Here is a 17,351-nt window from a genome sequence, read left to right as displayed (position 1 = left end):
TGGCTGAAATATGTTGACTGTCTTTGTTAAGTTAAAACTATCAATCAACTGAAAAAAAACAACAGCAAAAAGGATATGATAACCTCCAAAACACTTGTAATATTTCTTGTTATATCAAAATTAAAAAGGATATTAACAGGATTATAAAAATTAGCTCCAGTAACGAGCTCATTTTTTGAGAAAAAACATTTATGGCTTTTTAATATCCAACTGTAAGGTGCATTTTGATAGAAATAACTGATTCCTCCTGAGAGAACAGCATTGTTTACAAAGGAAAAGTAGCTTAGAAGAAGATGAAGACACTGACTCAGATTCCAGAGACGTAACTTAGCAAGAAAATCCATACTGCCCCGACCAAGAAGATACTTATTACTTGATCAGAGATCTTGGTCTTACGAATTTAATTTGATTTGATTCCTTAATCATTCTACTACTTACTCAAAAAAAAAAAAATTTTAATTAGGAAAAACAGCACAAAATAAAACAAAAATTCTATATAGTTAAAGAAAACTTAAGGGAAACAAATATAGAGCTCATTATAACCATAATAAACTTATGATGACAACTCAAACAAAGTGTAATGTTTCTTCGAAATTTTAATTGGAACTTACCAAGTACAGCATTAAGCAATGAATTCCTTTCTTCCTTTAAATTGTTCAAGTTAGCAAGAAGCTTGACCAAACATCCTTTGCTCTTATTAGCCAGTCCGCAGATCGTAGGCCAACAGCTACGCAACTTTTTATTACTTATAATCTCCTCAGGACTTAAATAAACGTATGCATGAACCGAAGCACATAACTCAATTAAAGTGAGGTGAGCGAACTGATATTGATAACCAAGTTGTGATTCAACTCTTTCAATGAAACCCAAAAGTTCATTTTCAACTTCATCAAAGTCATTCACAATACTTTTCATTTCATCTTGGGAGAAAAGAATTTTACCTTGATTAAACAACTCCCATGCAACTTTACAAACTCTTAAAACATATTGCTTGTTACTCTCACTTTGCATCATAATATGAACTGTTTCATTGGTTTTACAAATGTGATTTTGAAAAAAGTATAAGAAAATAGAGCAATACAACTCAGTCATAGTGTTGAAAGAATAAGAACCACTTGCAGCAATAACTGCACACATTGCTGATAAGTAAAACGGAACAGATGCCATTGCCTTAGCATTGTAAGACTCTTTCAGAACACTTTTAATAGTTTCTTTTTTGTTGCCAAATTTTTCAATATACTCATCTATTCCCTCATCATTTAAACCCATTATTTGAATGGTTAACTTGTCTGTATATTCTCTAACTTTATGTTTATATTGTGATATAGCTCCGACTCTTCCTGCTACAACACATCTGTGTTTTTGAATATTCAATGCTTCTGCTAATGCATTAACAATAGGTTGTTTGCTTGGATTTAGTGGATTATGAATTATTAATTCATCAATGTGAGCAAACTCATCCAACCCATCTATCACAAACAGAATGGAAAAATGCTCACAAACATTGCACTCTTGAAAAATATCTTTGTAGAAAACTTTTAACAGTTCATTTATGTTACCAATGTTTTGAAACTGATTTAACTTTATACATTCTAGATAAACAACAAAATCCACAGTTTGCCATAAGATATCACAGGCCCAGTCAAGTAAGCACTTTCTGAGCAAACAAGTTTTTCCAATCCCAGCAATACCAGATATCAAGAGTAAAGATAGTTCTTTTGAGAACACTTCATCAAACTCAACTGGCTTATAGGTCATTTGTCTCTGAAGAAATAACTCTCGCTCAGCAATATATGCAATATCTTTTTCCACTCTATCTGCATCAACTACAGTCAATTCAGTGAACTTATTTAAAAGTCCAACTTTAGCTGGAGTTTTTACTAAGTGCACAATTTCATCCATTTTTCCATAAATTTTAAGATAAAACTTTTTCAGTGCTTCACGCATTTCTGAAAGAACAAAAAAAGAATTTTATTTTACATTTCTAGAAAAAAACACTTTCATTTTGATGTTAATGCAGAATTCAAAAGATTCAAAAAAAAAGCAATAAATTTAAGATTTTGTATTTATGTTGAAAATCTATAGAAAGTTTCAAATGAAATCCTAACACATGTCTATATTTGAAAATAACTAAGAATATTTACCTGAGGTGATTTTTATATAAACTGCTATCATTTCATATTTTGCACTACCCCTATTTTTATTCAATTATTTATCTTTAATTTATGGTAATCTTATTGTTATTCTTTTAAGTGAAAAGTATAAAAGCAAATTTATAGCAGTCAATGAGAGATTTAAATTTTACAATAATTATTTTAAATATAAAACTTCTTTTATTAAAATTTTGGTTTTTGTTTTTAACAGATAAATTTCTAATTTTTTTCTTGTATTGTGCATTAAATAGTTAAGTACATTTAAAACAGTGTTAAGTTTAAAAATATTTTTTTGAAAAATAATTTTGTGTAACAATAACAGCAATAACAATAACAACAAGAACAACAACATTAATAATAATAACAATAACAATAATAATAATATTAAATACTACTACAACTACTACTACTACTACAACTACTACTACTACTACTACTACTACTACTACTACTACTACTACTACTACTACTACTACTACTACTACTACTACTACTACTACTACTACTACTACTACTACTAAAACAGCAACTAAGTTTTATGAAATTATTTGTTACTTTGAGCCTAAAATATGCTGATAAAGCATATTTTGTGCAGTAGTAAGGGTGCAACAAACCTGAATGATAGTGATAATGATTTTAGATTAGATAATGATAATACCAATTTTAATTATACTGCTACTGCTACTACTACCACTACTAATACTACTACTACCGCTACTGCTGCTGCTTGCTACTGCTGCTGCTGCTGCTGCTACTACTACTACTGCTGCTGCTGCTATTACTACTGCTACTGCTACTGATGATTGATGATGACGATGATGATGATGATGACGATGATGATGATGATTGATGATGATGATGATGAGGAGGAGGAGGAGGAGAAGGAGGAGGAGGAGGGGGGAGGAGGAAAAATAATATTAATGAGAAAAGTAGCTATTACAATTTAAGGATAGGAAATAAAATACTACAGCTGTTATTAAGTTAAGCATCAGAGAAATATTTTTATAAATTAAAATTTCAAATGCAACATCTCAATTTAGAGATATTTTGTTTTTCTGAAAAGCTAATTAGACCTCTTAATAAAAACATGTTTTTGATTCTTTACATAAATTAAATAATGGGACGACTTAAAGAATACAGACAAACACATTTTTTCATTAAAAATATATTAATTTCCAGTTACCATCCCACCTGCAGAACTTTTAATGGGCTTAATTTATTTTGTCTTTAGCTTTGTAAAAGTTTACAAAAAAAAGCCCTCATTATGATGCCATAGTATGAAACATTTATAAAAATTTTTTTCCTGTTAAAAATTTATATATTTTTTTCATATTTATGTATTTGCAAAAAAACAGTTTTTTTCATCACTCCAATTGATGGACCCTCATCCGGCATGAAGCCCAGGGGAAATTCTCTGCCAGCCCCCATTTCTCAATGGGTCTGTTAACATTTCTTTATGTTTGCAAAACAATGGTCAATTTACCCAATATATTTGTTTATTCAACCAAGTTAAGTGTTAAGGAAAGTGGTCAGTAATAATTAAAGCAAATCAATTGCGAGTCACAAAAAAGTTCACTTGAGAAAAGAGTCAACAATCAAATCAGTACCTTTATCTGAGCTAGGACTAACTGATAGAGATATTTGTGAAGTATTTAGTGTTAAACATATCAGGTAAGTTTTTTAAAATGTTATAAAAAGACAGAGTCAGTTTGCAGGCAGAAAGAAAACTGGTAGACCAATAAAGATTTCAAGTTGTATGAATCAAATATTGATCTATGAGAGGTAATTAGACAAGCTAGCAGCAAGTATTTTAGCTGATGAAATTCCTCTTTGGTCTGTTTCTAATTTGTACAAAGTATTGTTCAATAATTGTTAAAACTGGCATGCTACAATACAAAAAAGCAACTTAGAAATCCATTTCAATTGGCTAAAGACCAAAACGTAAGACCAAATTCAAATTCCTTTAAGTTGATGGCAAAATGTATCATTTAGTGATGAGATGAATTTTGAAGTTGATAATCATAAGGGTTGAGTTATACTTTGTCATAAAACAAGTGAAAAAGGCAACAAAGATTGTGCACTAAAATGAACAAAGGTAGTGGTTCCATTGGTATTTGGACTAGTATGGCATATATTGAATGTTAAAAGATATGTTGAAATTCTTGGTGATAATCTTTTAGCCATCCTTAATATTCTTATTAAACGAAGAAAAGACTAGTTTTTCAGTAAGATTACACCCCATGTTATTAAGCGATAGTCTGTCAAAATTGGTTAAAACAAACTAAAGTCAACACAATTACTTTTCTTGCAACAATTAAAACCTCAACTGCATTGAAAATTTGTGGCCTTGGCTAAACCAATAGCTTGCAAAGCAGCAATTAATTGGCAGCAATGACTTAATTAAAACTGTAAATCATTATCTTAACAATATTCCTCAAATTACTGTTCATAACTTAAATGATAGTACACCAAATTGCATGGACAAATGTATTAAAAGAAAAGGAAGTTTTACTAGATACCAGTTTTAATTTTTCTTATCTTTTTTGGTTTTGAAGTTGATGTTAAAATTGAAATATTAATGGTGAACTTTTATTATTTATTTTTTAAATTATATTTCAGTCCTTATGTTTGGAATTTATCTTTTTTATTGTAGTTAATATAATTTTAAAATAAATTAAATCTTTTAAAGTATTTCTTTTCTATTTTCTAAATTATTTTTCAGACTTAAAACATAGTAAGCTTTATTTAAATTATTTGAATTTGAAATGAAAAACAGAAAAAAATTTTATCTGATACTTAACTTTAATGCATAGTTGTAATTAGTTTTTAAAATTTTATAAAGCTTACTCATAATTATCTTTTATATATTCTTTGAGTCCTTAAATAACCTTTTCCTTATATTATATAAAAATTTTTGAAGTCTTTTTGAAAAAAATAACTTTATCTTCACTTTTCAAAAAGTTAATTTTACTTAAAAAACAATTTAATTAAAAAATATAACATGAAATCAAGAAAATCAACTTTATTATCTTTCATTGCATTTTGACTTTATTTATATTTCTTTAAATTTCATTTCTGCAAATAATTTCATTTGAAAATAAGTTATTTCTATTATTATGCACTTATCTCTCTTAAAAGATTTTGTCTCTATAAAATATTTTAAATGCAAATAAATGTCACTGTTTCACTGTTTCATAAATTCACTGTTTTATTATCATTTTATTGATATTATTTCTATTGATACTCTTTTTAACAATAATTTTGTTTTTATTTTTATCATTATTGTAGTAGTAGTAGTAGTAGTAGTAGTAGTAGTAGTAGTAGTAGTAGTAGTAGTAGTAGTAGTAGTAGTAGTAGTAGTAGTAGTAGTAGTAGTAGTACTAGTAGCAGCAGCAGCAGCAGTATAATTAACATCAGTATTACCATTACCAAAAATCAAAAATTAGAAAGTAAAAAAAAACATTCTAAAATAAATAAGCTTACCAATCTTATACTGCTCTGCATCTGAAAATAAAATAAAAATAGTTATAATAAATGTTTGTGAAAATCCGAGTTATTAAAATTGGTATTATAATTAGGGATTGCAATTTCCCGGACTTTTTCCATTCCCAGGATAGCAGGAATTATTTACATTGTTCCCGGGATTCCGGGAAAAACTTCATCAGGGAAAACATAGACAGCTAATTACACTTTTTTATTTTTCTATCTATTTTTTGTAACTGTTTACAATTTTAAAGTGACTTCTGAGAAAAACCTGTGCATAGAGATGGCTGTCTGTCAATCTAGTTCTATAGTTGGTAAAAAAAAGTCCAGTTGAACTTGACTTCAAAAACATCTTTTTTTTTTTACAAATTTTTCTTATCTGGCAGCCATAGATTCAAATAACTGATTTATATCAATAATACTATTGTTAAGTTTTCTATCTTCTTCTTTTGCTATATTTCCGATTATGGGAAAAAGTCGACCAGCTATTTCAATTGCTAAATTTATCATAACTGCTTTAGATGGTATGCTAAATAAGTCATCATCCATATCACTTTTTAAAGATTGTGGATTATCTAAAAATCTTAGTAAACCAACAAGATCTTTTTTTTCTTCTTTGACATATTCTTTCAATTAAAATATTTTTAAGATCTTTTGCTAGGTAGCAATCTTGAACATCAAGTTCTTTAACCATGAATTTTAATGTGTCGTCAGCTGTTTATAAAGTTCTTCCCTTCTGCAAATCATTTCAGAACCTAAGGTAATAGGTTCCAGACTTTTTGCTAAATTTTCAATTACTGTAAGTTCATCATCAGACAACATTAGGTTTTCTAAACTGAGATCCACCAGTGATTTAAAAACTGCTTTTTTAACTTTAATAAATCTTTAAACCAAAATCCTGGGATCCCGGAAAAAAATTTCCCAGGATTCCAGGAAATTGGAATAAAATTTTTCCTGGGAAGAATCACTAATTATAATTATCAAAAATTTAAAATCTATTAAAGCAAAAATAAACATTCTAAAATAAATTAGCTTATCAATCTTTTGCAACTGAAAATAAAGATCGTTACTATACTTATTTGTGGAGATCACATGAAAAAAAAAAAAAACTTGCAAAAAATGTTAGAAACGCACATATAGAGGCTATATCTTGGTGCAAATCATTCCTTCCCATAGCTTTCAGAGATTTCTGTATATAAGTTGTATAGTTATTTGGGTGGAGTTCAACAAGTTTTGTTAGAAATCTTTCCACTTTAGACTTCTCTCCTCCTGTCACATCAAGATCTATTTGCTCAACAATAGCATTCACCTTTTTGCTACAATTAGTAAGATGTGCAAATCTTTTCCAATCTGTCACTTTCTCTATTATAATATTCTTTATTTTTGCATCTGTACCTAAAAAGAAACATCTTAGCATTTGCAACTAAATAAAATAACAATATAGCTTACTATAATAAATATTTCAATCCATTGTTACACTTTTAAAAATTTATTTACTTAAAGATTTAATAGCCACAAATAATTATGAAGATATAATTATTTGCAGTGCTTACATAATTATTGAAGCTTTTACCATTCATGCTAGTGGAGCTCTGACAATTACAACAAATATATTTATATTTTGCATAGAACTTATTTAACATCAAAGTCTATTTCTTTTTGGCTTACTAAAGAGACCATAAAAAGTCTTGTTAGCAAATGGTCTCCTTTCCAAAATTGTATTTGATGTAATTGTAAGGGTCAAGTTATACTTTGTCAAAAAACAGTGAAAAATGCAACAAATGTTTAGTGCTGAACAAAGTAATGTAGAACAAAGTTAAAAAAAAAAAAAGAACTAGGTAAAAAATGAAAAATAACAAAGACAAAAAATGGATAAAGCAAGGTAGTGATTCCATTAATATTTGAACTTGCATGTCATATGAAAGTGTCTGGTTTTTTTACTATCATGATGTTAGATTGAATGCTGAAAGATACATCAAAATTCTTGGTGATTATCTGAAGCCATCCTTACATATTCTTGATAAACAAATGAAAGACCTGGTTTTTCAGCAAGATACTGCCCCATTTCATTGAGCAATAGTTGGCTAAGACTGATTAAAACAAAATAAATATAACAACTTGACTTCCATCAGCTCAGACCTCAACTGCATTAGAAACTTATGATCTTTTTTGAGCCAACAGTTTTTAAAGCAACAACTATTCAACAGTTAATAAAACTGTTACTCACCATCTCAACAATGTTTCTCAATTTATTGTTATAACTTACTTGATATTATACCAAATTGCATGGATATTGGTAGAAAAGGAAGTTTTACTAGATCCTAGTTTTTATTCTTAATTTTTTAATTTTTTTTAATTTTGAAGTTGATATATAAATTTGAAGTTTTGATAGTTAACTTTTATTATTTATTATTTTTTTAAACTGCATTTCAGTACTTATGTTTGCAATTTATCATTATTATTTTTTGTAATTAATATAAATTTTAAATAAAATATATTTTTTTAAAAGTACTTCGCTTCTAGTTTCTAAATTTTTCAGATTTAAAAAATATTAAGTGTTAATTGAATTTGAAATTAAAACTGAAAAAAAAATTCTGATGCTTTACTTAACAACATAAATGTAATTTGTTTTTATAACATTTTATAAAACAAAGCTTATTTATAATTATTTTTTTGTATATTTTTTTCCAATCATAAACTAACTTATTCTTTACTTTTGTTCTTTTGTCATAAAAATTGATTTTACTTAAAGCACAACTAAAAATTATTCCTGATTTATTACGAATCACTTAGAAAATGCAACATTAGATCAAGAAAATCTGCCATTATTTTATTACTTTATTTTTATTTTTTTAAGTTTTATTTCTACAAATAATTTCTTTTGAAAATAATTTCTTTTGAAAATAATTTCTTTCTATTATTTATTACACTCTTTAATGCTTTCATCACTTTTAAAACATTTTATTTTATAAATTTTAAATGCAAATAATTATAGAAAAATACAATATCATTAAATCCAGTGAATCATCTTAAATCGAATTTCATTAATTTTATTAATTATCTGCTATTGACAATGAGTGCTGCGTAATATCATTATAAACACAAAGTAAAAGATTTTGAAATTTAAGTGAGTTGCATTGAACTTCTAATGTAGCTAAGAACATTTATACAAGCGATTATTTTTGTACAAACATTCTTGCTAAAGTGACCATAAACAGTCTTGTTAGTATATGGTCTCCTTTGCAAGATGTAACCTGATAAAAAGAGTGTTCAAAACATTTCAAATTCTTAGTAAAGTCATAGATTTTTGTTATAATATATGTTAGTGGCACTCACTCTTATTACTGCACAAAATAAGAGTTAGTGGCACTAACTCTTATTACTGTACAAAATGTTTTATTAGCATATTTTTTACTCAAAATAACAAATAAATTCATTAAATTTTTATTTTATACCAGTCTTAACAAATTTCCCAGAAGAAAAATGTCTGAGGCTCCAAAGGATTTAGTATCCACCTAAATTTCTTTGATTATAAATCTGTATGATAATTCGTTTAGTTTTTCCATTTAACAAGTAAGTATATTATAAGAAGATTGATAAAAATTTGTCAGTAAACTTATGCCAATGTTTCCTTTATCAAGCTAAATATTATTCCAACATTAAGTGCATATTTTTGTTAAACATGCATCATTTTTCTAATTGAAAGAAAACTTTTTTTTATAATAATAAATACATGTAATAATATATGTAGCTATATGCATGTCATACTGTTACCCCAAGTAATGGGGTAACATTGACATTTGAGGAGATCAACTTGGGTATTTCTTTTATTATCGCTATACTCTTAAAAGTACAAACATTAGTATAACTTTCAAATAAGAAAAAAGTATTTCAATATTTTTTCCCAATTTTTTGTAAGCATCTAATGATACTTTTAGAAATATTAGAATAGTTTGCTCATTTTAATCTTTTACACTATTCCATTTAGGCTTATGAGCTTAGCACATTAACTGAGACTCAAGTTATGTCACTTGTAGCATTAGAGACAGGGGGTGTCTAAACTTTTGCAACTAGAAAATCGCAGCCTATGATTACTTCTAAAAGTGGCAAAGCCCTTCAGGCATGCTTAAATTCTCCTGATCTCGTGTTACAAGTTCAACAACATCCTCAAGTACAGCTGCTCAGTGCTGAAAATTCAGTCATCACAAGTTCTAGAAGATATAAATGACTGCTTATCGCAAAGTGGATGATATTGTTGAGATGATGGAAAAAAGTTCCCTGGGTTTTTTTTTTAATATCTACCAAATATATCTGGTGTTTAGTGGAAAAATTAAAATTTAGTTATATAAAAGAATTACTCTTCAGTATGGAGTAACTATGACATTTACTACAATTGACTAGTAATTATGACATTTACTACAATTACATTAACTCTATGACATTTTGTTTAAATGAAGAGTAACCTAAAAGTAAAAGATTTAAATAAGTCATATTTTATCAGCAAGTTGAAAACTAACCAATCACAAAACGTATTAATTTAAAATGATTTCGTTCTGAATTATTCGAGTTTTTCAGTTGGTAATTTTTGAAATGAAAAGTAATTTAAAGATTAGATTTAAAGATTTAGATTTCAAAAGTCATGATCAATAGAACTAGGGAATCATCAATCATTTGATAGTATTTTACAGTAATTAGAATTAATTACACATGTCAAAGTTACCCTTTGGGTTTCTTTAAAATTGATTTTGGTTTGAAAAGAAATCATCAATCAAAAAAATTACTTAATAGAAATAATTGAATAGGAATAATCCTTTGTATGAGCTAAAATCTCATAAACAAGAATCATGCTATGTTGGTATCATCTGATGCTTAAAAGTATTTTAAACAATATTCAAAGAATAAGATGTTGCATATTGACAATTAGCTTCTACACAGTTTACAACAACTTACCTGCTTTATCTTCAATGGATGGCTTCAGAAGGTTTTCTGTCTCAAATGATTTATCTAATAAGTATTTTATCAAAAATGAGCAAAACACTTAAACATTCAAAACTTTGTTGTGTAAAAAATAACTTCTACTACTAATGTAAAAAAACAATAACAAGAAGACATTATTTTAGGAGAATCTGCACAGAATTTTCAGATTTACAGAAAGAAAAAGAAAAAGAAAAAAATTATTACTTCAAATTATTTTATTTCAAATGTATTAAAAAAAACAAGTTTGTACTTGAAAACATTTCCATTACTCTTATCAAATCTGATCTATTTATCTTGTTTATTGCATTTGCTAAATCATATAAGGTAGGAGACTTTTGTTGATTTTTCCATGCGCAAAACATTCTGTGTGCTTTCTCTTTTAAATCATCATAATCAAGATCTATAAAATCAAGTTCATGATCTTTGACTGATAAAAAGTGTCCTAAAATCAACCAGTCTTTCCCAACCATCATTTCTAATTGTAACAGTAGTTCTGAATGATCAACAATTTCACTCATTTTTTCTTGATCTTTTAACACAACAACATTTTCCTAAACAAGAAACAACTTCAAAAATGTTCTTTTAACTTTTCTAAAACCAATTGTTGGACTTTATAGTTTTGAAGTAAAAATTATAACTAAAATAATACAAAAAGTATAATAAGAAAGTCTCAAAGTGAATACAACCTTTCCATTTTAACAGACACCAAAACATGAAGCAAAAATAATTTTGAAAAAAAAAAAAATTAAAATTTTTAATTTTATATAATAATTTTAGTTTTGTGTAAAAAAAAGTTAGAGATTAGAGGTAGACAAGGGGGTCCATTAATGTCTTTTGTACACAGCCAAAAAGAGTTTTTTAAGTTAGCTACGATTGCACATATGTAAACCATTCAAACATTTGATAAAAGCTGTAACTCCCCTTATTACCCATTATGTATAAAAAAGTAACAATAAGCATAAAGCATAATATATATTCTAAAGCATGATATGCAATATAAAGAATATTATGAAAATTGTAAGTATGAACATATTAAAAATACCTCATTGTCTTGAGCAGCTGAGTATTCATTAAGTGCACCATGTATTAGTGGTTCTGTATTAGAAGATAATGATGGTGCAGGTTCTGACAATTGGTCACCTGTAAATAGCATGTATGCTACATATAGTTGAACATTGTATATACTCAAAGATTACAACAATAATTGTGATACTATAACTAATAATAAAACGATGTGCAAAAGATTATGCTCAGTTTATTTTTAAAAAAGACTAATAATTTTTCTTCCACAAGTCTCATTTTTCAGTAGACATCCAGTGGTGGGATTCAATCAGTTTGCACTGGTTCCAGTTACTAACAAGTTAAGATTTAAATATAACCAACAAACTTCACTTATTGTAAACAAAAATTATGCATTTTTTTAAAATTAATTAATGTACTGAACTATTATTAGTAATGTAACGAAAAGGTCTGATCTGATATTATTGCTATTTGTTACGTAAATGTGGGTAATTTAGATTTTTATTGCACCAATTAAATGATACAGTTGTGTAGTGTTTACATCATCTATGGGTTACTTTATGATGATCCGCTTTATTTAAATACAGTGATATACATAAATATTTATATAACTTGTTTATTTTTGTTAATGTACAATGTTCAATAGACAATTATTATTATTAAATTTCTCTTGATGGAAAATGTCTTTTTTTCACTTGGATAAAACTAAGATTCTGTCTTAAATTGACCGGTTCTTAAATTTTTTGAATCCCACCACTGTAGACATCTATTACTAGTTACAGCATGAATATTAGGAGATTGTCAACTTAAATTTAATAACACATTTACAAAAAATGACTTCTATACATCATTTCAAACACTGCTGGTTTATTTACTGTAAGATTGATTCAACCAAACCGTTAAACAATTTGTAAAGTCACCTTTAATTGAACTTTATACAATGCTTTGTTTTTAGTGCTCCATCATTTTAGGGTAGGAGCAGCAGATGAAACTTCTATTAAAAGTCAAACAACCTGGAATATTTAGTTCACATCTCTTAACCTAAGATTGTTTTGATATATAGCTTACTAAGAAATAGTTACTAAGAATAGTTCAGTTGTTTAGATACAAAATTATGATTTAGGATTTCCTTCAAAATTTGAAAAAGAGAAAGCAAACTAAACAAAAGATTTTTGAATAACACGAAGCTTTTAAAACAAATAAGTTCATTTTATAAGTACAAACCAAAAACCTTGATAACTTTAAAATTTACAAAGTATTTTAAACTTTAATATTATTTGTAATTTTGTAAAGTGGAAAAGTTTTCAATCTGGTTTAATATTTCTCCAATAATTCATTTGAAACTTTAATGGAAGTCTAAATTACCCTCCTGTTTCAAATATAAATTTATTTTTAATTAGTTTAGGATGGAATAAGCATTAAATTTTAACTTCTTTTATTAAAGAAAAAGATCACTCACCATCTTTAAATCCTTTTTCGATTGATTTTGACTTGTTAAAAGTGTCAGAAACCATTCTTTCGTATCTGAATGTAATACAACATGATTGGAAAAGAAAACTAACTGCTGAGAGATCTTTCTAAATTCATAAAAGAAACTTAAAAAAAAAAAAGTATTTAAATTTACAAAAAAATTTTATTACCAAAATTTACACAAAAACTTTTAACCAAAATTTATATAGTTATCAAGTGCTAAAGGATCTACATACTTTATCAGTCAAAAACTGATCAAGTTAACATGAAGTAATAAGGAGTGGAGAAGTGTTTTATGTTTAAAATATAAGATTGAGAACAAAATTGTTCAAGCATCATCAAATTGTTAAATGGATTAACATTCCTTCAACTTCGTTAAAATTTTATTCAGATTGATAAAAGGCTACAAAAAAACATTTTCCATTATTTATTTATTAAGAGTTCTTTACAACTGCTATTTAACCTTTTAAAGAAATAAAAATATTTTATTACCATCCATAAAAAATAAGAATAATAAAAATTTGATGTGAAGAATTAAGAAACACTCAAAATTCAAGAGCATTAAAAAGGAAATACAATTTCTTTGCTTTCTTTTCAAATTGCTCCTTTGAAAAACTAAGGTTGTTTTATGGTGAAAAACTTTGAACTTACAACAGGGGTTTTTACTTTTTTAGGTTAGATTCAAACTAAATGCTTCATATTTTATTGCATATAAATCAATTTTCAAATGAAACCCAAAATACAAAAAACCTTTAAGATTTCTGCTTAGTAAACCCTTTTAATTATCGCAACTAGTTGCGTTCAAGTAATGGGAAAAAATGATTTAAGTGATTTTAAGTAATTTGTTTCAAATTAAGAAGCTTAATTAATTTTAACTAACTTCCAAACAATGAAACATATACACTTTACACACCTGTCCGGAGAACATCAAAACATAAAAGTCATGCTCAAAAAATAAAACTAACTGGGTTAGGTAGCCCCTACATCCATGTTTCAAAATATAAAAAAATTGAAATCATCTGCCTATGTCCAAGGAAAAAAAATTAAAAGAGTGTCTATAATTAAACTTTGGTAAAAGCTGTTTCAAAGTTCTAAATATAATAGGTTTTATTTACTGTGGGTTATTTTACAAATTACAATTACACACAGGTTAAACAAATAAATATTTAAAAAGATTTAATCTCATGAATAAATTTTTGAATCAGTTTAAATAAATCCATAGGTATTTTCTCAGTTGATTTTTTTTTGTCACAAACACTTATTTTAAAGTAGTAAGGTTTCAATGTTCATTAAAGATGCAACAGACATATTTCACCTAAATGTGCTTGGTATTGTATTCAACCACACATCTTTCAAGCCAATTTCCATATTGTTGATGTAATTTTGAATGTTTTTATATTTGCCACTGAACAGAAAAATTGTGATGAAGAGTTTCTCAAGATTGTTCACTGAAAGGACCAAGGGATTTTTTCTTCATTCTTATAAAATCATCAATGTGAAAAAAATCGATGTGCACATTTGGGGTCACACTTACAAATCCTTAACTTAAAAAGGATGTCTGAAATTCTTCAATTTTATTTTCATATTCCTTGTCAAGGACTTTTCCAAAGCAGGCTCTAACAACAGTACTGAGTTTTTTGAATCTATCAATGATGGCCATGATGAATCTAGGTTCTCAAATAGCTGATCTATCACTTCAATATTTTTTAGGAGTTTTTGGGAATCATTGCCAGCAAATTGTCTGCCATGATATGGTTGGATTTTGATGTTGAGTCTTTTTTGGCACTCATCTGCTTCTGGCAATGCTTCTTTTAGTGCTTTGAACAAGTGATTTACTATCCCAACAAGCAGATGAAGTTCCATTGGGGGAATTAGTTCGAAAATGAATTGGCTTGGATCAACTTTTAGAAGCGGTTTATGGACAACATTGTTGAAAGACTTTGCCCTTCTAATGTCACCACCTTTTGAAAGAAAGTCTGTGTAACAATTTTGAAGGTCAGACAGTGTCCTGAGCGCAACTTTTTCAGCTAAGTTTTTTGCTTCAATATCACAGTATAGACATGAATGTGAGCTAGAGTGACATTTCAAACCACATAAAATGTTAGCAACTTTCAAGTCGCAAGAGACCACAAAGTATAAATTTCCTGGTTGAACAAGCTCAATAAAGTTTTTGATGTTGCTGTAATTCTCATGTAGATCCTTTGCAACTGCAATTAGAAAATGCTTTTTAACTTCACTGTCTTTTAGAACTCGAGAGGTGACAATTTCTTTTGAAGGTGGGCTGCTTGAATCATCTTCATCATTCATTCTTTGAAGATTTACTGTAAGCTTTAGGAAGCCTCGACACCTTCAATCCCAAGTTTCATGAGATGACCTGCTTGAAGTTGTCTCTTAAGTGAAATTTCTGCTAGAAAGTCAGAGACGTTTTTGCAGTGAACAACTGTGTACTCTGTGTGGCTTTTTTTCGCCTGATGATGCAAATGTAGTTTTTGTAAAAAAATTTGCAAGTTGCAACCCTGCATCATGAAAATTTGCTCGATAGTTTGGCTCAAAAAGAGGCGATTTGTAAACCAAATTTAGTGTTGTTGCATGTTTTTTGACTCCAATATTAAACATGCCTGTAGCTTGCTAAATTTGCACAAGGTCTTGGGCACTTAACTTATACTTATCTGTAGTTGTTGGTTTTGAACATGATGCTCCTAAAGACAAATTTTAAAAAGCCTTATTATCAAATGTAATCTTAGAACAGACAAAATGGGACTATTAAAAACAGGAAAGATACAAAATTTAAGTTACTGAGGGAAACAAGTTTTCTGTTGAAATTTCTCTAAGGTTTAAATTCAAAGAAGTAGAGTTGCATTTGTGAGGTAAGCCTTTTCCTTGTGGTGACAAACAATCTGAAAATCTTTTCAGGGGATTTTTGGGATTTGAATTTATAGAATTGCAGTTGGAACCTCTTGTCACAGTCTTGACATTGATAGTTTGATAATTGTCTAGAGTAGGCAGCTTGACAGATACTCCTCTTTCAACCCTTCTAGGTTGATTTCTACACGTTCCACACATTCCAGTTGGAACTCTAGAGTTCAAAAAGTCAATGTATGTTGCAAAAATGTTTTTGAAAAAACTACACCAGAAATTGGTGAATTGCACTTTTTCATACATAAAACACACACTGTTTTTCTACACTTTGTGAGATTTGGTACTATTGGGCATTTTGAAAGAGTCCAAATAAAGTTAAAATTGCAAAAAGCACTTTTTTTTGCTTTCATTTGATATTTTATTGTCAGCAACTAATAAAAAAATTTATGTTTTTACTGCTTCTTTATTTCACTATTAAATGACATGAATATGTAACACTGTAACATTAAGTACTAAGCAATAAAATGGACCTAGCTATTCAAAAAATATAGGCTTAAAAAACGTTTAAAACACTTGACTTTTAAGAGAAAGCGAATTAGTAGGAAAAGATACCTCTAGGGTTATGCAATTAAAAATGGATTTACAATAAAAGCAATCTAGTTTCATTTTGTTTATTTTAATTTGTTTTTTTTTTATCAATTTTTTTTTTTTTCTTGTAATCATCTATCAAATTTTATAAGTATTCATAAATAAGTATCATCTTTTCTTCCTTATGTCTTTAGGAAAAGAGCCAATAACATGAGAAAATTCAAAGTCATTTTTTTTCCTTGGACATAGGCAGATGATTTCAATTTTTTTATTTTTTGAAACATGGATGTATGGGCTAGCAAACCCAATTGGTTTTGAGCATGACTTTTATGTTTTGAGGCTCTCCGGACAGGTGTGTTTAGTGTGATAATATAATTATGTAGATCCTTAAGCACTTAATAAATGGAGGAGTGTAGAACTGTTTTATGTTTAAAATATCATTAAAGTGTTAAATGAAATAACATCATATCAACCTCATTGAAATTTTATTCAGATTTATAATAGGCTCCAAAAAAACTTTTTATGTTATTTGTTTATGAAGAATTCCTTACAATTACTTTGTTTTTCAACATATATCAAAATATATCAAAAGACTCTTAACCTTTTAAAGAAATTAAATTATTTTATTACCATCCCTTCAAATTTAAGATTAATAGAAATTTGTTGTGAGGAATTAAAATATAAAAAACTCAAAAATTAAGCGCATAAGAAAGCAACTATAAAAAAATTTGTTCAGATGTAAATAAATACCTTTTGCTATAATTCATTTTATTGTAAGTTTTTTTTTCTTTGGATAGTTTT

At 27.7% G+C, this 17,351-nt stretch overlaps 1 protein-coding gene across 6 annotated transcripts in view; it reads right to left on the bottom strand.

Moving 5' to 3' along the window:
• Positions 1-17,351, bottom strand: part of LOC149893955 (uncharacterized) — a 59,582-nt gene that overhangs the window by 16,730 nt on the left and 25,501 nt on the right. For 4 of the 6 annotated variants that reach the window (XR_016449125.1, XM_090076535.1, XM_090076537.1 and 1 more), the window contains exons 7-13: positions 13,093-13,157; positions 11,656-11,753; positions 10,864-11,164; positions 10,587-10,640; positions 6,771-7,031; positions 5,637-5,657; positions 612-1,949 (exon numbers count right to left, since the gene is read on the bottom strand). Coding sequence is in view for 3 of the 6 variants with exons in the window: in XM_090076535.1 (XP_089932661.1) it covers positions 612-1,949; positions 5,637-5,657; positions 6,771-7,031; positions 10,587-10,640; positions 10,864-11,164; positions 11,656-11,753; positions 13,093-13,157 (2,138 nt within the window). In the remaining 3 variants the exon portion in view is untranslated. Of the gene's footprint in view, positions 1-611; positions 1,950-5,636; positions 5,658-6,770; positions 7,032-10,586; positions 10,641-10,863; positions 11,165-11,655; positions 11,754-13,092; positions 13,211-17,351 lie in introns of those variants that run through there. The other 2 variants (XR_016449126.1, XR_016449127.1) reach the window with 1 other exon arrangement.

Source organism: Hydra viridissima, unplaced genomic scaffold, assembly GCF_058129835.1.
Source record: "Hydra viridissima isolate aposymbiotic clone 2 unplaced genomic scaffold, HvirCarnegie_v1 scaffold_1, whole genome shotgun sequence".
Classification (NCBI taxonomy): Eukaryota; Metazoa; Cnidaria; class Hydrozoa; order Anthoathecata; family Hydridae; genus Hydra; species Hydra viridissima.
Note: the sequence above shows the minus strand (reverse complement) of the source record. Positions and strands in the feature narration are given on the sequence as shown.